This window comes from Phymastichus coffea, unplaced genomic scaffold, assembly GCF_024137745.1.
Source record: "Phymastichus coffea isolate CEN01 unplaced genomic scaffold, Cenicafe_Pcof_1.1 PCOF00049, whole genome shotgun sequence".
In the NCBI taxonomy this organism is placed as follows: domain Eukaryota; kingdom Metazoa; phylum Arthropoda; class Insecta; order Hymenoptera; family Eulophidae; genus Phymastichus; species Phymastichus coffea.
In genome coordinates this window covers 1,431,633-1,453,716 of record NW_026706860.1, presented here as the reverse complement: position 1 = coordinate 1,453,716, position 22,084 = coordinate 1,431,633, and the positions used below count along the sequence as shown (strand labels likewise).

At 36.8% G+C, this 22,084-nt stretch overlaps 1 protein-coding gene across 4 annotated transcripts in view; it reads right to left on the bottom strand.

The window, feature by feature from the left end:
* Positions 1-22,084, bottom strand: part of LOC131665272 (biogenesis of lysosome-related organelles complex 1 subunit 6-like) — a 278,512-nt gene that overhangs the window by 62,758 nt on the left and 193,670 nt on the right. For 2 of the 4 annotated variants that reach the window (XM_058937056.1, XM_058937059.1), the window contains exon 4: positions 15,925-16,014. In XM_058937056.1, coding sequence (XP_058793039.1) covers positions 15,925-16,014 — 90 coding nt within the window. The remainder of the gene's footprint in view (positions 1-15,924; positions 16,015-22,084) is intronic. The other 2 variants (XM_058937057.1, XM_058937060.1) reach the window with 1 other exon arrangement.

Here is a 22,084-nt window from a genome sequence, read left to right as displayed (position 1 = left end):
CGTGCTGTGAGCGTTAATGGGTTAAAACAGATATCTTTATGAGTCCCTAGAATTAGGCTTTGTTCTGCTAAATATCCTCTGATATCCGAATACCTTTTATTAGTGTTTATATAAAATCAGGGTCAAGAAGTAGGATGCTCTTTGCTTGTTCTTCTAGTTTTGGTTTTAAACTATTCTTTCTTTTTGTTTAATGGTTTTTTTTAAGTTTTTGGGATGGCGCCGCTATGTCCTTATTCTATTGAATGAATATCAGTTATTGGATCTTCACGCTGGATTTTTGCTGGTGACCTTGTTATTTTTGAACTTCTTTTGAGTGTACTTTCTTTTAGTAATACACTAAGTTGACTTCTAAGTTTTAGATTTTGGCTTACTTGTTGACGTGTAAGTTTAATTTGACTGACTGGTATGTTATCTACTTTTCCGTTATTTTACTTATTTGGCCATTTCTTTAATGAATAATGACAGGCTTATGACCGACCTATTTACTATATGTTGTTTTGAAATGTGATACAATGTTTTCCTGCAGACGTTGCGGTTTTTTTTTCCTTTTTTCCAAATTATACAGAATGACATGGATAACTACTTTATTCGCGTCATATACAGGGTGTCAATTAAGTCCCGGGACGCCTGAATATTTTCTGAAGTACTTCAGTTCTGAAAAAGGTCAAGGTCATTCCTTTAGTAACTTTCAACGTGGAATCCGATGGTGACCTTGGATTTGACCTTGAGATTGACCTTCAAGGTTATTTCAAGGTCAACTTTGTTTTTTTAAATGGGAACCCCTATTTTTGACAACGGCAATCGAAAGAGCGGAAAATTTTACGTCCAAAACGGTATTTTTAAATTTTTTTCATGGCCTTGAGAAGGTCGATTTAAGGTCAAATGCTTGAAAAACTGCCTAAAAGCGTTTTTTTAATTTTTAAGATATCGAAAAATGACCTCTACAAAATTTATTCAGAACAGAGTGGGCCACCCAATGCACCAAAAACCTTTGACCTTTAACCTCATTTTGAAGGTCATTTCAAGGTCAAAGTGTTTTTTGTAATGACAACCCCTATTTTTGACCCCGGATTCGCATATAGCGCGAAATCAGAAAGAAACATTCAAAACGCAGTGAGTGGAAAAAACTTATCCGGCAAAAAAACTGTACCTATGTCTCTGCTTGCTCCTCATTTAAAACAACTTGACTTTCGGTTTGGATAACCCGTTACTTTATTATTTAAACAATCAAAGGTCAAAGATAAGGTCACTGTAACATGCTCTCAGTAGAATTTAATAAATTTAGCCCGAAACATTTTGTAAATGTTTCGCGAATAATATTGGATCTAAATTTCACATGACCTTAGCGATGAACGTCGTGGATCAATCGAAACTCAACATAATACCTTATCCAAACGTCGGATTTCGCGCTATGTGCTAATCCGGGGTCAAAAAGAGGGGTTTCCATTACAAAAAACACTTCGACCTTGAAATGACCTTCAAAATGAGGTTAAAGGTCAAAGGTTTTTGGTGCATTGGGTGGCCCACTCTGTTCTGAACAAATTTTGTAGAGGTCATTTTTCGATATCTTAAAAATTAAAAAAATGCTTTTAGGCAGTTTTTGAAGCATTTGACCTTAAATCGACCTTCTCAAGGCCATGAAAAAAAATTTTAAAATACCGTTTTGGACGTAAAATTTTCCGCACTTTCGATTGCCGTTGTCAAAAATAGGGGTTCCCATTTAAAAAAACAAAGTTGACCTTGAAATAACCTTGAAGGTCAATCTCAAGGTCAAATCCACGGTCACCATCGGATTCCGCGTTGAAAGTTACTAAAGGAATGACCTTGACCTTTTTCAGAACTGAAGTACTTCAGAAAATATTCAGGCGTCCCGGGACTTAATTGACACCCTGTATATGATTTAAAGACCTTTTGTTCCTTATCATGATTTAATCGTTATCTCAATCTCAGCTACATACGAGGGTCGTTTGAAAAGTCTGTGCAAAAATAAAAACTGCTTAATTTTTTTTAATAAATCTTTTAGTTTTCAACATAGTCTCCTTTTAGGCTTATACACTTCATCTAACGCTGCTCTAGTTTGTTAATCTCTTCCAAATAATAGGATTTGTCCATGTCTATAAAATAGGCATTCGTTTCTGCAATCACCTCGTCGTTTGAATAAAATTTTTTCCCCGCCAGCCATTTTTTCATATTAGGGAACAAATAGTAGTCCAACGGAGCCAAGTCTGGAGAATAGGGGGGATGTGAAACGAGTTGGAACCCTATCTCCATCAGTTTTGCAGCCACAACTGCTGAGGCGTGAGCTGGCCCATTATCGTGGTGGAAGAGGACTTTTTTGTGGGCCAATCGTGGACGTTTCTCTAGCAACTCGGTTTTCAAACGATCCAATAATGATGAATAATATTCGCCTGTAATGGTTTTACACTTTTTCAGATAGTCGATGAAGATTATTCCTTGCGAATCCCAAAAAACAGTCGCCATAACCTTCCCGGCCGAAGGAATCGTCTTCGCCTTTTTCGGAGCAGATTCCCCCTTGGTAACCCATTGTTTAGACTATTCTTTGGTCTCAGGAGAGTAGTGATGTATTCATGTTTCATCTACAGTGATGAAACGATGCTTAAAGTCTTGCGGATTTTGCTAGAACAGCTGCAAACCATTCTTGCAACACTCGTTTTTGGTCAATCGTGAGCAATCGCGGTACCCATCTAGCGGATAGCTTTTTCATGTCCAAATGTTGGTGCAAAATATTATGTACCCGTTCGCTCGAGATGCCTACAGTACTAGTAATCTCACGTACCTTCACTCTTCTGTCAGCCATCACCATATCATGGATTTGATCAATAATTTCTGAAGTGGTAACCTCAACAGGGCGTCCAGAACGTTCAGCGTCTTTTGTGCTCATATAGCCACTCCGAAAATTTTGAAACCACTTATAAACCATTCTAATCGATGGTGCACAATCACCATAATGTTTATCAAGCTTCTGTTTAATCTCCTGAGGCGTTTTGCCTTTGAAAAAGTAATGTTTAATCAATACACCAAAATCTTTTTCGTCCATTTTTTTACAACCACTCGATTTCTTTGATTCAAACGAATGTAAAACGCAAAGTAATTGTCCGATCTGGCTGAAACTTGGTGTGTGCTCTTTTACGATATGCCAATATCTGAAAATAACCTTGATACGTACTAGTAGCGCCATCTCTCTGACTTTGCACGGACTTTTCAAACGATCCTCGTACATCAAAAATACTATGAAAACTTTTTCCTTCCGTCCTTTCCAACACATTAATCCCTCAACCCTCAATTCGATAAGCGGCACTAATCTCTCAGTTTTCTCCTCTGGACCTTTACCTGACCTCTCACCTTCACTTGATCAGCTTGAATCTATTTTCACTCTCAACGCACTTGCCGCTTTTGATCAGCTTGCTCCACTTTGCAAGATCGCTATCCCATCCAAGAAAAAGCCCTGGGTATCTGAGGAGCTACGATCCAAGATGCACACACGTGATCATGTTTTCCCTCTGCTACAAAAAAGACGGGTTCCATTGAAGTACTCTCCCAATACCGGTCACTTCGTAATCAATTCTCAAATTCCTTAGACACTGCAAAGAATTCCTTCATTCACGACATCATTTATAATGCAAAGTCTATCACACACAAATGGGAAGCCTTCCGTGACATGGGTGTAGCTTCCAACCCTCTTGCTTCTCCGCTACTCTTCTTCTCCCCTGACATCCTGAATGTTCACTACGTTTCAGTTGCCACTCGTCACTCTGCTCTAACTAAACAAGCTTTCGATGTCATAATTAATGCTCCGATATTCGAACCGATTCCCTCTCATTTTCCACAATCTTTCACCTTCTCTACTGTCTCTCACCGCGTGAAGTTGAGTCAGAGGTCTTGGCCCTTCGCCTCAAAGACAAGGGTAACGACGGCCTCTCCTCTCAAATGCTAAAACTTGGTCTCAGCTCCCTAGCTCTCCTACTCACACTCATAATAAACCAATCCATCCTCACTTCAGTTTTTCCCTCTGCCTGGAAATGCACTATCATCTGCCCTCTCTCAAAAATTAAAGCTCCCCAGTCTCCCTCTGATACCCGGCCTATAGCTCAGCTTTGCGAGTCCTCCAAGGTCCTGGAGCGCTTACTTCATAAGCAACTCTTGAACTATCTGGAGACTAGCAATTTCTTCGACTCAAGGCAGGCTGGTTTTCGTAATGGGCATTCTACTGAGACCGCTCTGGTTGGTCTGTTAGAGGATGTCAAACGCGCTGTTCAGATGCGTCAGCTCACGATTCTTATCTTGTTCGACCTCTCCAAAGCGTTTGACAGTATCCCTCATGACTTGCTTGTCCGGAAGCTGCGAGCCTGTATCCTGGCTGACTCAGTACTTCGCTGGTTTTTTGGCTACCTGTCGGATCAGTTGCAGGCTGTGGTTGATCGGGCTGGCTCATTGTCTGGCTGGCTGCGTATCTGTTCCGGAGTGCCCCAGAGCAGCGTCCTTGGACTTCTTTTATTTCCCATTTTCATAAATGATCTTGCCAAGGTATTTCTGTCAGCATATGATATATGCTGATGACACTCAAATCTATCATCATTATTCTTCCTCTGAAATTATTCCAGCTCTCACTAAAGTTCAACTTGATGCCCAGGCAGTCGCGGGTTGGGCTACTTCAAATGGTCTGCAACTAAATGTTACCAAGATCTGTGTTATTGTTATCGGCAGTGAGCTTTATCTATCCTCTTTATATCTAGACTCCCTCCCCCAAATCTCCATCGATAATATCATCATTCCATTTTCCTTATCCGTAAAAAGCCTTGGACTCACGATATTCTCATCCTTACACTGGAAAACTCATATCAACAATACACTTAAAAAGAACTACATGAATCTAAATTCACTCAAGTTTTATAGGAAGTCTCTCGCGATTTCCATCCGATCCGACCTAATCAAATCCCTCATCTGCCCTCACTTCACTTACGCTTCTATTGCTTTCCACAACCTGGATAAAACGAGGCGGCTTGCTCTACAAGTTGCTCACAATGCCTGCGTCCGTTTTGCTACTGGTTACATCCCTTTTATCATATCCCCTGACATTGAAACCCACGTCACCTTTCATAGACTACGTCTTAGATGGCTTTCCCTCGAAATCTCACAGAAACATTTCACTAATCCTTCTTGCTTACAAAACAGTTTGTCTTTCTCATCCCTCATACCTTACTACCCATTTCCAATCACCAAACTCTCTTCATATAAAACGTTCCTCCCGCAATCCACCTTCAGCTTTCTCATATTCAGCTCAGCGTACTTCGACTTGGAACATCTCTTTTACAATTCGTTCCATGTACCTGCTAAATCAACTATCCATAACTAACTTTGACATGACTAACTGACATTTCCAGATATAAGGAGCTCAAGTCATGGCTGTTCTCCCTCTTCACGGTCCTGGAACATCAGTACTTCATCCAGAGGGTCACGTCCGAATCCTTAACAAACCTCTCATCCCTTCGAAAATTACCCGCAGTATCCCTTCCTTTCAACGTCTCAGCCTTCACTGACAGTTCAAGTTACCTGCAAACATCTAATTCCTACCTTTTTTATAATTTCCCTCCCCTCAACACATAAAAACTGCAATGTTGAATCTTCCTCCGTCTTCTGTCTAGATTTTATTTCTTCTTATCTCTCTTCTCCTCCTTCTATCCTTCTAATGTAGTTGGCACATGACTCGCAGTAATTTTCGTTACCTATTAGATTTATCTGCCTTCTTATGCGACTTATTTTCTTCTGTGTTCTGCGACCTGCGTATTTTTATTTTATTTTGTTTCTCTTATTGTCATATCAGTGTGATATTATTGTTCCACACTCTTTCATCTCTTATTGCTTTTCTTATTGCGTTTTCATCTTGTTATGTTTCTTGTTATAATGCCAATGTATTGCGTATGTTATCTAGATTTCTTATATTTACTTATCTTATAATTGATACATGTACATGAATAGTCTTAATTATTTAACTATTAACGCTCATTTGCTATTCATATTATTGTTGTTTTATTATTATAATAGCGACCTTATTGTTCTTGAAGCCTACGGGGTTATACCTCATGGCTAAATAAAAATTGTTTAATCTAATCTAATCTAATCTCTCTCACTCTGGCTCAACGTGGCTTGGAACCATTCATTCTCTCTCTCTCTCTTTTTCTCTCTATCTCTCTCTCTTTTTCTCTCTATCTCTCTCTCTTTCTCTCATGTAGAGAAGATATTCTGGTTCTCTTTTTCTCTCTATCTCTCTCCGCAGAGGGAAGCTATACTTGCTAGTATCCTCTAACATCTGAGAGAAAACGCGCAACTATACTTACTAAACCTCATTAAAAGAATATCTATGTATGCCTCTAGCATTATTCATATTATAGAAAAGTCGTACCTGATAATATTACGAGCGTACGGTAGGATTTTCTATGATTAGTCTCGAAGAAAACTTCGAACTATATTCATAGTGAAGTGTCTTTCTTTCTACTTTTAAATTTTTTTATATAAAAAGTTTTTATATATTTTTATATATTTTTTTATATCTCTATATATGTTTTATATATTTTATACATAAATTTTTATATATAAAATAATAAACGTGTTTTTATACGTGATAAAAAAATGGGAAATATTATAGGTGCTTGCCAATTTTTGGAAAATGTAAATATATTGTAAACTAATTTTTGTTAACAGAATTTTAAATAATTTAAAATTTATTGAAATTAATTTTAGTATTTTTAATTATAATTTTTATTAAATAAATTTCAGCATGCTCATCCCTCCAACCGATCCGTAACACGAGAGCTATTATATTGGTTATTGATTGCAATATTTAATACTGTTAGTATTCATTTATTTTTTCCTATTATATATATGTTTGTGTGCGCGTGTATGTGTGAGTGTGTGTACATTTAATTTTCAGTTACCCAGTTTCACAGGCAACAACAGACTGCAAGCCGTACAATTGCATCAGATGAAAACTATGATTCAACAAGTAAGTGTTATCATTAGCGATTTATATAAAATTATATTGATTTATATAAAATTATATCGATTTATATAAAATTATATCGATTTATATTGTTATTATTATTTTAATTTTGTTCCCTTTTTTCTTTTCAGTGGATTAAGGAATCAATGGCGGCACGATTGTTGGCGCAGCAAGTCGCAGATCAAAGGTAGTGAATAATTACGTAAAGACGCAGTTCCATCAGCATAAAGGTGCGGAGACGACGAGGAAACATGAAGCATGAACTCGATTGGAGCGGAAAAGAAAAGCTGACCAACCAGAGTAGGATGAACTTGCCTAGAAGGTTAAGCGAAAGCTTTCCAGTTCGCATAAAATTAAACACTAACCAGCTGGAGTACCGTCATCATTATCGTCGTCATCGGCATCGTTGACTTTATCGTCATCGGCGTCATTGACGTTATTATCGTTGTCGACGTCAACACCTTCGTACTCTCAAAGAGTGGAAGTACAAATCAACATGCCGCTTGATTTGCCAGTTGAAGTTAGTATTTTAAATACATAAAAGATTATATAAATTCAAAAGTTGAAATTAACATTCAACTGTTTTTTTGTTGCACATAAATTAAAATAGAAAAAAAAATATTTTGAAGGTACCGTCAATCAAAAAAGTTAAAGCGGTACCTTGTAAGATTATTCTCATATCAGCTAAGCCCACAATGCGAAAGTCAACTCGTCCTACCAAAATAGCAGAATCAATGAAGCAAAAGAAAACCAGAGAAGAAAAAAAAAGATATTAAAATATTTATATTAACTTAAAAATGAAAATATTTTTGTAATTTTATTATAATTTTTAAAAATAATATAAAAGTATTAAATAAAATATTATAACATTCTTTTATCTATCTCGAATGGAGACAGACAGAGACGTGATCGTTTAAGAGCCTACAGTAGTATCAGTAGGTGTACCCTGTAAAATTCTATGAAATAATAAAAGTATACAGGGAATTATAGAAAAAGAAAGAGCCAATTGTATCTGCAAATTTGATTTGTATTTATTGAGAATGTATAGAATAATAAAATAATATATACATTTTATATTATATAATTCTTTTTCTCACTAGTTATATACTACATTAATTTTCTCACATCACCGCTGATTAGATTGCACTCCACGATTCGATCACGTAGAATCAAACAGTAGGCAGCAGTATTGTCAGGAAAATCATCTATTGTATCAAATTCAACACCTACATTTACAGGTGCACTCTTAATTGATTCATTTGGTTTGAAGAATCAATAACTATTAGAGGAATGCTATTGATAAAATCATTCTTATTGAGCAATGGCTTATTTCATTTCCCAAAGTAAGCGTTTTGGAAATATTAGCATACATGCCATAAAGTACTAGGTACTGATTTTTGCAATGTACAAATTAAGATTTCCATATGGATAGCATTGAGAATTGAGAAATAATCTTACATTACTGATATTACAGTGATCACATTTACAAGTATCAGCAGTCAGTGAACTTTTTTGTTAAGATTGAAAGGCTAAGATGACAAAGCGAGACTTCCAACTGATTTGACGTTTTCACACTTCAAACATGCTTTGATGTGAGAGGTAATTTTGGATACTCGTAAAACTTCCAAATGCGATAACTCATAGTTATTGCTTTATTTTGTTCAATATGATTAAGTAGCTTGATTTTTTCCATATCAACCACTACTATATAATGCATCAGCCATTCTGCTTTAATCAAATAAATTTTTAATCTTTCAAGAGCACGTGTAGTGCCTGCTATTGGGATATCTTTAATAGTATTATTAGTAGTATAAGCTATGGGAATCCTCAGCCACTTACTATGCGAAAATTAATTCATTTCTTACTGTCAATTGGTACCGTAATCAATCTCTACGTTACCAGCCTGTGGGCTGTTTTATCGGCAGATATATATCGACGATTAACCTGTTTGACTGGCATCGCTTGTTACCGACTATTGTGTACGGACTTTTAGGCTCCATGCTCCCCGCCGGCAGCAGTTATCGACTCTCGTATTGACATACCCCATAATCCATACCCCCATTATTAGAATAAGGATATAATTAAATAATGAACTGTGACGAGAGCAAGCGTTGTGCTTGTTCTCGTCGGTATTTTCCCTGATTCCCCTTCTCTCTCGGCGAAGCACAGTGACCAGCGTTAGGCGCATTTAAGAATGCGCCTAATGCATGGTCTTTGTTTAAGCCGACGGAGATTGCTAAGCGAGGCCGAGCTGGCCCGAAGCTATTACGCTGACGACAGAGTATAGAGGTGTTAGAAAGAGAGAGAGAGAGAGTTAGGGGCGTGCGTGCCCCACGTAAGATTAGGCAGGCGCGAGTCGCGAACCAATTAGCGCATTGGTCGCACGCCGCCTAATAAGTAGGCCAAGTGGGGAGAGAAAGAACGAGGAAGAAGCTGTCGATCGCGGAAGAAAAAACGAGCGACACACACGGTAGTGAGTCGAACGGCCAGTCAAAAGATTTTCCAGACGATCGGAAGTACAGACGGTAGTGAGTCGAGCAGTCAGTCAGAAGGTTTCCCAGTCGATCAGTTATTTAAGACGGTAGACGATCAGCGGTGCAAAGTCGAAAGTGCAGTTGAGGACAAAGGGTCAGCTAAACGCACACGCCGCCAAGGGCCGAGCAGAACAGAGAGGACAGAGGACGACTGCCTTGTTCCAGCATCTGCTCGAGAAGCTACCTGGAGAAGCCGGCAGGAGTTGCCCAGCGACGGCCAGTAACATCGTGTGCAGGGCGCAGCCAGGTCTCCCGTTCCTGTATTGAAGGTCAAGTCTCGCAAACTAATCTTTCTCTCTCTCTTCAGCGGTATGGCACAGCGCGTAATTGTAAGCGTCAGGTAGATAACAAGGCGTGCACACGCCGGCTACCTGCCCTAATTACGGTCGGCGTCATAAATTGTTCAAATAGAAAATCGTGCAGGCGATTCCTCGCCGGGCGGCTTTCTCTTTAGTTTAAGTAGACTAAGTTAGTTCATCGTCATGGTGGTCATTTGCCGGGCGACGCGCGTTGTATGTCGTATAGATTTGTAAGCGCGATGAGTTAGTTAACTTGTTCTTTGTTCTCTATTGTTCTATAGTGTTAAGACGTGTTCGCAACACCGTTGTGTTCATTATGCTAAGATTTGTAAAGATGATTACAAGTAGTTTGCGGTTTATTCTTTTGCGGTTGTTCATGTACGGTTTTGAATTTTAAGTGTAATTTGAATTTGATTTGATTAGAATTAGATTTGTTTTAATTGTGAATTTTTGTTGTGTCTATAATTCCTTAATCACTTTCATTTCTTTACCTTTCCCCCCTTCCCGCCTCAATTGCTATGAGTGAGTGCACCTCACTTGTCCACCTTAAAAATTGATAAGTAACGAGCTTCCGTTACAAATATATAGCAAAAATAGTTTTAATGACCAGCCTGAGTCTCTTTCTTGAAATTCATCTATGTTATTAAGTAAAACGTCTTTGACACTATTTTCAAACCATCTATTAAGATGTAGTCTTATAAATGCAAACAACTTTTTCAGTATTGAATACTCGATCTGAACATATTCTTCTTGATATTTTTTTATGATAAATTTTGCTGCCATTTTTGTATTCATCTTTAAAGCATTATGAATATCTAGATATTGTGATATTTGAATTTGTAAGAAGTGATTTGTAGCAATTAGAAATGTTTTTATGTCTAATTGACTTTTATTAATTAAGCATGCTGTACTAATACGATTTTCAAACGTGGAAGGAATTGATCCCCAAATGACTCCATCTCCTTGAATTTTATCAAGAATAGAGTGTAATCGTTGTATACTGTTATCAACTCTTATAGAATTATTGAAATTGATTTTAAGAGAATTCAAATGAAAAGCACAAGTCTGATATCTTTGTTGAATTGCTCTATTGAAATCATGACGTTTCCTTAATTCCTTAAGTAAAATTATAGCATTGATTGCTAGATTTTTCCATCTAATACGATCATCTATGCCTGAATCTTTCAATTGGTAATAAACTTACTACAAGTTTTTTACCGTATCTTCAAAATGAGCAATAGAAGTCATTGTGACGATTATCTAGTTAGTTAGTTGTCTTATACAAAATTATTATGAGGAAAAGGATTGAAAGTATTGAACAGCTCTAACAGAAATTCGTTCTTAATAATCAATGAATATTGATTTGATTCACTAATCAATAAGGATTTAACTAACTATTATAGATTCTTACAAATGGAGAAGGTAAGGCAAGCATAGTTTACTAGCTGTCTCGAGAAACTGCACTTTTTTACTAGACCGAAGCTGTTTTAAGGCTAAGTGATGGGGTTGCAAGCAATGATGGTGTTGTAAGCAGTATTATCGGCACTGTAAAACGCGGAGGGGATAGCTAGAATAAAAAGTAGGAGGGGAGAGGGGTGAACTGACTGTAAAGCCCTCTAAAACATTTTAGCAGCGGTATTGGTGCTGTAGAACATCGAGGCGATAGCTAGAATGAAAAGTGGGAGGGAGGTGAACCGACTGTAACGCCCTCTAAAATATTTTCGAAAACTGTAAATGATTTTTGAAGAAAGAAGTTTATATTTATATATTTAATTATATATATAGTTATATTGTTAATGAGTATTACATTTCTTTAAAATATTTAATAAATTAAAGCCCAAGCCAGAACTATACACAGCATTTATTCCCTTTCTCCGCACGCTCGGACCATTAATAATATATTAGCTGTTACACCATTAATAATGGTGTAACAGCTAATATATCGTTGTATTCATTTTAAATAGAATATAAATAACTGAACAATATCGAGTGGTTTCAATGTTATTATATCAGACAATTTCATAGACTGTAAATTTAATTTACTTGAACTGACGTTGTGACGGCTTGCCGTAACTTAGTTTTTTTTTGATTAATTCAATTATTAAATACGAGGTGTGATCAAAAAGTAAGGTGAATTTTTATTTTTCTCAAAAAATATTTATTTATTCATCAATTTTTATTTTATCTCCTTCAAAGTAATCCCCCTCGGATATAATACACTTGTGCCAACGCTTTTTCCAATCCTCAAAGCATTTCAAAAAATCATTTTTTGTGATTTTGTTTAGTTCATCCTTCGATGCCGTCTTTATCTCCTCAATCGTGGCAAAATGCCGTCCTTTCATGGGCCTCTTCAGTTTTGGAAACAAGAAGAAGTCACAGGGGGCCAGATCTGGGGAATACGGTGCCTGTGGCATCGTTACTGTGTTGGTTTTAGCCAAAAATTCGCGCACAAGCAACGATGTGTGAGCAGGGGCGTTATCATGGTGCAAAAGCCAATTTTTATTTTTCCATAAATTCGGACGTTTCTGGCGGATTGCTTCGCGCAAATTGCGCATAACTTGCAGGTAATATTCCTTATTTACTGTTCTACCCAGTGGCAAGAACTCATGATGCACCACGCCCCTGCAGTCAAAGAAAACTGTAAGCAAAACCTTTACATTTGATCGAACTTGGCGTGCTTTTTTTGGTCTTGGTGATCCAGAATGCCTCCACTGGGACGATTGAGTCTTAGTCTCGACGTCATAACCGTATACCCATGTTTCGTCACCTGTTATAACCCTGTTGAGTAAATCTGGATCATCGTTGACGTCATTCAGTAGCTCTTGGGCGATGCTCATGCGACGTTTCTTTTGGTCGAAATTGAGCAATTTCGGAACAAACTTCGCTGACTCACGTCTCATGTCTAAAACACTCGTCAAAATTGATTGGCACGAACCAAATGAGATGTCAATATCATCAGCAATTTCTCTAATGGTAATTCGACGATTTCCCAACACTATTTTCTTCACTTCTTCAACATTCTCATCAGTTGTTGATGTGCTGGGGCGTCCAGAACGAGGTTCGTCGTCGGTGTCTTCTCGGCCTTCTTGGAAGAGTTTATACCACTTGTAAACATTTTTTTGGCTTAAAGTAGACTCACCGTATGCCACTCTCAGCATTTCAAGTGTTTTGGAACATTTGATTCCATTTTTCACACAAAATTTTATGCAAACTCTTTGATCCATGTTTTTAGACAGCAGCAAATCGTGGAGCACGCAAAACACTTCTAACCTTGATGCCTCTCACAAACAAACCAAACATACTACAAAGCTAAAATTTGGAGCGTATGTTCTAGACGAGTGTACCGACATAACCAAATAAAAAATTCGAAGATCGAACGGACGTAGCCCGCTAAATTTCAAAATTCACCTTACTTTTTGATCACTACTCGTATGACGAACGGAGTGGAAACCTTCCTGATTTCCCACGATGAAAACGCGTTCGAAATAAAATGTTTAAACTTTGATAGTGGCCCGAGCCTGCGTACTCGTCCTTACAATCAACGCTCTCTCCTGATTTGTCTCACGCGTATGTGTTGGCAGGAGCCTACGATCATCGCGTATACATCGTGAAGCGTTATCGCGCTGATAATGGAAGGGGCTTATAAAAAGCAATTTATCTTTTTTTTCCCACCGAATTTTAAGAAAATATCCGTAATATTAAATAGATTTTCATGAATTTTGTAAGTTATTATAATGCGCATCTTTTTAGACACCAAATAACCAATAAATAATTTTATGTTAGAACAATAATGTGTTTTATAATAAATCATAGAAGGTTCGGATTTTTCTAGTAATTAAGTTATTGTAATAGTCACTATGTATCGTTAAAATTAACTAAGTTTAGTACGATTTTATAGAAGTAATTATAAACTATAGCGTTACTCTTGCTCTTAAAAGTGGCACTCCGAGAGCCATCTCTGGAGAAAAGGGCCCAAGTTAAAGAGGGACCGCCCTTTCTCTCTCTGAAAATTCACGCCTACAAACCAATAAAGAAATCCTAGATATAATTAGAAAATTTCCCACCAATACACAATTTGACCGTTATCGCTTCATGGGCCTGAGGAAAGGGATTTCCACCCAACCACCCACTGCTTATAAAAAGCTCTGTACAAGACTGGAGCAGAGTAGTGGAGTGAGTACCAGGAAGTGCCTAATAAGAAGTGACTACCAGTGAGTGAGTGCTGGAGGAAGCATCAGAGAAGAAAATTTCGAAGAAGTCAGCCAAAATTCAATCAAGAAGTCACCTAACTACATCCAGAATAGAGAGAAAGAGAGAGAAAGAGGTCAAAGAGCAGAGAGAGCGCAGCCATAATAACAAATAATTAAATAAAATAAAAGTAAGTAAAACCTTATATCTGGCTATCCTTTTCTTTCTTTAAGCAATCCGTTTTTTTAGAAATTCATTAAGCGTGAGTCTGGTGAATTTTCATTAAAGTCCCTTAAGAACACATTAAGCGTGAGTCTGGTGTGTTCGTAATAACATTTGGTTATTACATTCCGCGCTAGCATACAGTTTTCTCAACGCAACAATATTGCTCGTCCCGGCTTATGTGTTACACGATAGCCAAATCAGAGCAACCCTGAGTTTACGCTTACTCCAAGCGTACCTGAGAGTGACCCCGACGTCACAACGTTATTTGCATATAATTATAATTCATTTTATATTGTTTACCGACATTCACTTATTATTCACTCATTGTATTTAATTTAAGTAATTCTACGAAAAGCGGTGCCTCGCTGCGTCGTTGAGATAGTGTCGAGTTCTCTCTTTGTACCCTACAGTCCACTCTACTAGTTTACGCGTTTCGAGTCTCGTCATGGTTAACATGTATTACCCCGACGGCGCATAAGCGACACAACTGAGTCACGACCACGTTATCGTGACTATCGCCTATGTTTCGGTTCGACACTCGTCTCATTTTTTTGCTTTTCTTTTTTTTCTTGCTTTTAAGACTAAGAGTGACGACTATTGCAGGAGTCAGCAGTTAGTTAGCTGAGAGCCTTCGACGAGCTTGTACGCTCTCACTTGTATCCTCCGTCAATTCATGAAATATAACTCAATCATTCTTCCTTTAAATTCATCAAAATTTCCTATCAAATCACCTTTCGTACTGAATTTTCATACGAAAAGCACAGACAATGTGCCAAAGAAACAATACCTAACTTTTTCATTTAAGTTATTTGAAATCTGCCGAGCCGTTTGAAAATTATAACGGATTTTTCGTGGCAAAAAATTTAGAAAAATCAACTAATTTTTCCAACTGAAAAATTCAATCTTATATTTAAAAAATCCAGCGAGATATGAAAAATATTGCTTTAGCTTTTAAAATGAGCATTCGTGGAATCGTCTACGATCACTTTAGATGGAGCTAAAAAAGATTGAACTTTGACTGATTGTTTTTGCCAGAAACTTATACACGCCAAAGTACATTCAGATCGTCATTTCATAACGGAATTTTAAATGTTTAAATAAATTATTAATGTTTTGTTATAGATAAACTTGTTTAATAATTGTTTATCAATACATCAAATTCTTGTTTATCTTCCTTAGATTGGTACCTACGCTTAGCTACATTCGACTTAATGTTGCAATTATGTATTGCAAAATTAATCATAATTTGTAGCTGTATATCAAGTTTTGATGATTATTAATTAAATAATATGCATAAAAAATTTATATTCGGAATCTACGTATCAAATTTGACTCAAGAAGTGCTTTTGTACGTTAAAAAAGCTTATGGTTATAAATTTCTCGTGTGTTAGTAAAAGATAATTTTCGTATAGATGTAACATCACACTTCTTATAAGATAATGAATTTGGTCAGTTGTTCCAGCACAACAAAGCGTACATATGAGGTAACACCTTAGTCTAGACAACGATTTTTCTTATTTTCGATAGTATGACGGGTTGTCATTGCGCAGTAAGACGAAGATAAAAAGAAAAAAGGAACCTTTCAGATCGTACCGTTACAATATGTATATAAAATAGTATGTTTTAGATTAAAAGTTAGAATATAATCATATTTTATTACCTTCAATTTTGAAATTTTTTCATGAACTGTAACGACATCTTGCTTAATATTCATCAATTTGGTATAATAAGTTGTCAGCATTGAAAACTGCTTGAACATAAAAAATATTTTCAATTAATGTTACAAATTAAAAATATTCTTAGTTTCATTTATTTTCTACATTTAAAAATGTCTGAATCACATTATACTTCCTATTTTTTAATCATATGTCATCATTGCGATACGCAGTTGATTAGGCCCCCACAAACAAAGAAAGCGTAATACTATATATAGTATGATATAAGTTCATGCTATACGTAAAAATTATTTAATTTTTTCTTTATTTCTGGATAACTTCAAGTTACTTCTTTTGGGGAATTAAAATTTATACGTTACCATCTTTTATTAGACAAAAAATTGTAATTGATTTAATACAATTTTAGAATGTTAATTAGAATCAATTCTTTATTATACAAAAAAAATTGACCTTCATATCACTTTGAAGATTGAGTTCAAAGACAAATCCAAGGTCACCATATGATATTTCCCTTTAAACCCTATAATTTTTGTAATAACTATGATGTTTGTAGTTCCAGAGGAGTTATTTAAGTGAAAGTGTACGGATGCATTTAAAATGGTGCAACGGTAGTCGATTCGATCAATTGATACATTCGCGATTCGGTAGCACTCACGATGCTAGAGCGAACGTCTGAGAGAGAGAGAGAGAGAGAGAGTTCAAAGCAGCAGCAAAACAGCAGCAGTCACTGATCTTCGTGAGCGAGGCAGCGCAGCTGATTCCTGAGAAGCACCAGCAATTAATTTTTTCAATAATTACGGCTGATTAATTAATTAATTAATTAATTTATCTTAATTCCACCGCAGGGTAGGTGCACCTCTCTTTTTCTGCACGATAAAATATTCACGAGAATATTTCGTCTATCATGACTGTTATTTTTGTATTCACCCCGAGCGTTAGATTTCGCGGTAGAATTTTGAATTCTCTCTTTCCCTCTCTCTCCACGTACTATTGTGAAACATTATGAATCCTATTCGCGTGCGTTAGTCTTTCTGCCCATCAAAGACTGTAATTTTCTAGTCATAAACGATATTAATTTTATTCGCTGCATTACGTTATTCGTTTCCTATTAATTTAACGGATCTACCACCGGTTAAATTTTAAACCGATTTCATTCAGGGGATTAGTTGGAATAAACATTAGATCTCTCACACCTAAGATAGATTGAGTGTCACAAGTCAGGTGATTTAAGGTGAGTTCAACTCGGTTGGAAAGAAGACATCGGAACGAAAGTATCAAACGTAAAGGATGGAAAGAAGACATCGAAACGAAATTATCAAACGAAAATATACAAGTATACTCATACGTGTTTAACGGAGCAGCGGTTAGCTCTGCATCGTGGGAGTTTGTTCTTTAATAAACCTCGTATGTACTAGCTAATCCACTCCGTTACAATGGGTAAGTCTACATTTTACTTTTCCTTAATGGTAATTACTTGTGATTTTTTGAAAAAGCATCGTAGCAAAAAAGATCGTAAGTAATAAATTTAGGTTTTTTTAATGTCTTTCGATCAATATTAGAACTTTTCACCTATTACCGATATTTTGAAAAATACAAGTGATTGAAGAAATAAAAAAAACTGAATTAAAAATGGTATAAAAAATAGAAAAAATGATTTGAAAAATTTTCGCATCTCATGGAAAATTAGTATTTTGCCTCTAGTTAAATTTAGATTTTTTTATTTTTACTCTATAATCAATAGAATCGAAGATATTCTTGTTTAAAATATTCTTGAGACAGTTTTCGACTTTTTGGAAAATCCGGAAAATCCAATTTTCCAAAATATCTCTAAAAATTCTAAAAAAATTTGAAAGTATTTCTTGGCCAATTCTAAGACTTTTTTGTTCCTAAAAATTTTTCGCGAAAGTCTTTAGTTTTCGAGAAAAACGCTTCTGAAGTTAAAAAAGAAATTTCTACTTCGCCGCCATTTAGAGACGTACATTTTGGAATTTTTAATTTTTATATGTCATATTTCGAAAGTTTGAAATGTTTGTGCAAACTTGTGCTCATTTTTGTTGAATAAAAACATGCTATTTTGATAGAAAATTTGATTTTTAGATTTTTCTCGACAAATTTTTCAGTGCTTTTTTCGAAAAAATTCGCCATATTTTTTTTCTTGAAATCTAATCATCATTTTGACTTTAGAATCTTGTAGAGCGACCCCAAATACATAAAGTAAGTCATTTTTAGACATATTCTTGATGTTTAAGTACTTCAAAGATAAACGCAAAGTAAAGTAAAGATCTTTGGCTTTTTCGGCGATAATGGGTTAATAACGCACAGCCCCTACACCTTTCGGGTAAGGTACACTTCTGCAGACGAATGAACAATTTCATTCCAACCATTTTGGTAAATATAATGCTGTAATCATAAGAACAATCAAATTCATAGCTACTTGTTTATGTTTTTTATAAAAAATATATTATACTTGAATAACAATAATTATTACAGCTACAACGTCAAATAAGTGTACTAAAAAAATATATGTTAGTTTATATCTGCAATGAACTAGAGAACGACGTTAAATCACTTATCTACGTTAGACAAGTAGATTGATACATTTAATAAGTAACTGTTATATATACTGTACATTGTCTATTGTAGTGGTTCCTATATTCCCACTATCAATGTTGTTGCTTTTGAATAGTAGAAAAAATGTAAGGTACATAAATAGTTTTATGCGTCTTGCATCATCGTTTATGTCGCTTATTTCTAAGAGATTGTACTTTCGTTCAATTTCGTTTTTAACATTAACAACATCATGCGTTGAAATGTTTTAAATGGTGGAAACAAAGTTCGAATAAACTTTATAAGAGTACTCGTCGGGCCCGTCGTTATCAAAATCAAGACGACTGAAACAGTATGTATGATTATCCTAATACAAATAAAAATATTTCATTCCTTCTATCAATACAGAATAACATGAAAATTCTAGTAAATTCTATCAATATTAGAATATTCAATAATACCTTTTTCATATTTTTCTTTGATTTTGACTTCGTTTAAACATATCACACCATCTGGGCAATAAAATTTTGTGCGTGAGTCACTGAATGACTTTGCTATATTTCTTAATTCAGCTATGTCATGTACGTTTATTGCGTCGTCAGTTTGAGAAATTATGTTCGAATTTGTGAATTCGAACTCACAAGTTCTTCAAAAATAAAATCTTATGGAAACAATACTGTAGGTGCAGTATTGGTCATAGTAAGATCCATGTGACGAGAGCAAGCGTTGCGCTTGTTCTCGTCGGAATTTTCCCAAGTTCTCCTCTCTCTCGGCAAGGCACGGTAACCAGCGTTAGGCGCATTTAAGAATGCGTCTAATGCATGGTCTCTGTTTCAGCTGACGGAGATTGCCGAGCGGGGCCGAGCAGGCCCAAAGCGGCTACACTGGCGACAGAGAGAGTATAGAGATATTAGAGAGAAAGAGAAATAGTCGGGGGCGTGCGTGCCCTACGCAAGATTAGGCAGGCGCGCGTTTAGAACCAATTAGCGCGTTGGTCGCACGCCGCCTAATAAGTAGGTCAAGTGGGGAGAGAAAAGATCGACGAAGAAGCTGTAGGTCGCGAGGAAAAACGAGCGACACAGACGGTAGTAAGTCGAGTAGAGACTCAGAAGGTTTTCGGAGTCGACCGAAGCAAGACGGTAGACGGCTAACGGTGACAGAAGTTCAGCCAAGGACAGAGGGCCGAGAAGAAACCGAGAGAAGATCACTTGGCCCTGCAACTGCCCGGGACGCTGCCCAGGAAGCCGGCAGGAGTTGCCCAGCGACGACCTGCTACACCGTGCGCAGGGCGCAGCCAGGACTCCCGCTCCAGAACTAAAGGTCAAGTTTGCGAATTTATTCTCTCTCTCTTTATCGACGGCACTGTGCGTAATTTTAATATTAGGTGGGTAACAAGGCGTGCACATGCCGGCTACCTGCCCTAATGATGGTCGGGTAATAAATCGCGCAAAGAGAAATCGTCCAGGCGATCCCTCGCCGGGCTACTTTCTCTTTTAGCTAAATAGCTTAAGTCGATTCGTCTTTAAGGCGGTCATCTGCCGGGCGACGCGCGTCATGTTTTGTATAGATTAGTAAGCGCGATAAGTTAGTTAATTTGTTCTTTTCGTAATAGGTGTTAAGAACGTCGTTGTGTTTATTCGATTAAAGTGTGTGTAATGCGGCTTATCATTATGCGGTGTTAATGTGCGGTAATTGCGAAATTTAAGTATAATGTGACCTTGAATTGATTGAAATTATATTTGTTTAAATGCGAATGTGTTTTGTGTGTATAAAGTTATTAACCATTTCATTTCTTTGCCTCTTCACCCTTCCCGCCTCAATTGCTATGAGCGAGTGCGCCTCACTTGCCCACCTTAAATACGAGGGTCGTTTGAAAAGTCCGTGCAAAGTCAGAGAGATGGCGCTACTGGTGCGTATCAAGGTTATTTTCAGTTAGTGGCATATCTTGAAAGAGCACATACCAAGTTTCAGCCAGATCGGCCAATTACTTTGCGTTTTACATTCGTTTCAATCAAAGAAATCGAGTGGTTGTAAAAAAATGGATGAAAAAGAATTTTGCGTGTTGATTAAACATTACTTTTTCAAAGGCAAAATGCCTCAGGAGATTAAACAGAAGCTTGATAAACATTATGGTGATTGTGCACCTTCGATTAGAATGGTTTATAAGTGGTTTCAAAATTTTCGGAGTGGCTATATGAGCACAAAAGACGCCTAACGTTCTGGACGCCCTGTTGAAGTTACCACTTCAGAAATTATTGATGAAATCCATGATATGGTGATGGCTGACAGAAGAGTGATGGTGCGTGAGATTACTAGTTTACTAGTACTGTAGGCATCTCGAGCGAACGGGTACATAATATTTTGCACCAATATTTGGACATGAAAAAGCTATCCGCTAGATGGGTGCCGCGATTGCTCACGATTGACCAAAAACGAGATCGTGTGAAGTGTTGCAAGAATGGTTTGCAGCTGTTCTAGCAAAATCCGCAAGACTTTAAGCGTCGTTTCATCACTGTAGATGAAACATGGATTCATCACTACACTCCTGAGACCAAAGAATAATCTAAACAATGGATTACCAAGGGGGAATCTGCTCCGAAAATGGCGAAGACGATTCCTTCGGCCGGGAAGGTTATGGCGACTGTCTTTTGGGATTCGCAAGGAATAATCTTCATCGACTATCTGGAAAAGGGTAAAACCATTACAGGCGAATATTATTCATCGTTATTGGATCGTTTGAGAACCGAGTTGCTAGAGAAACGTCCACGATTGGCCCACAAAAAAGTCCTCTTCCACCACGATAATGCGCCAGCTCACGCCTCAGCAGTTGTGGCCGCAAAACTGATAGAGATAGGGTTTCAACTCGTTTCACATCCCCCCTATTCTCCAGACTTAGCTCCATCGGACTACTGTTTGTTCCCTAATAAGAAAAAATGGCTGGCGGGGAAAAGATTTTATTCAAACGAGGAGGTGATTGCAGAAACGAATGCCTATTTTACAGACTTGGACAAATCCTATTGTTTGTAAAGGGATTAACAAACTAGAGCAGCATTGGATGAAGTATATAAGCCTAAAAGAAGATTACGTTGAAAAATAAAAAAGATTTATTAAAAAAAATCAAGCAGTTTTTATTTTTGCACGGACTCATTTAAAATAAATTTGTATCCAGCAGATGATCTCACTTTTTTTACCGATAAGCTAAAAGAAGGTATAAATAATGGCAAATAAATAAGTAATAATAAATATGGCTTTCCAGAGGCATAAACCTGAAAAGCTTCTTGCAATACGTTATTCTCTATCCTATTTAAAAACTGTGCTCTAATTGAAGGACAGTGGAACAAATTTTGCAAAGCAGATATTGCGTAACATCTACGTTTATCCATGTTTTCAATTTCAATTATTTCCCAAGCACTAGACAATGAATTCGATAACTTTGCAGATATTCTGTAATCCTTTTGTGCAACGCTTGGAGTATTTCTTTTGTTCACCATTTCTATAATTTTTGTGGAGAATCATTTATTATATTTAAATTGTCCGGGAAAAAGCTCTAATTTATTTGATAGAAACATAGTAAAAAGATGTTCTCGCATTCGTATC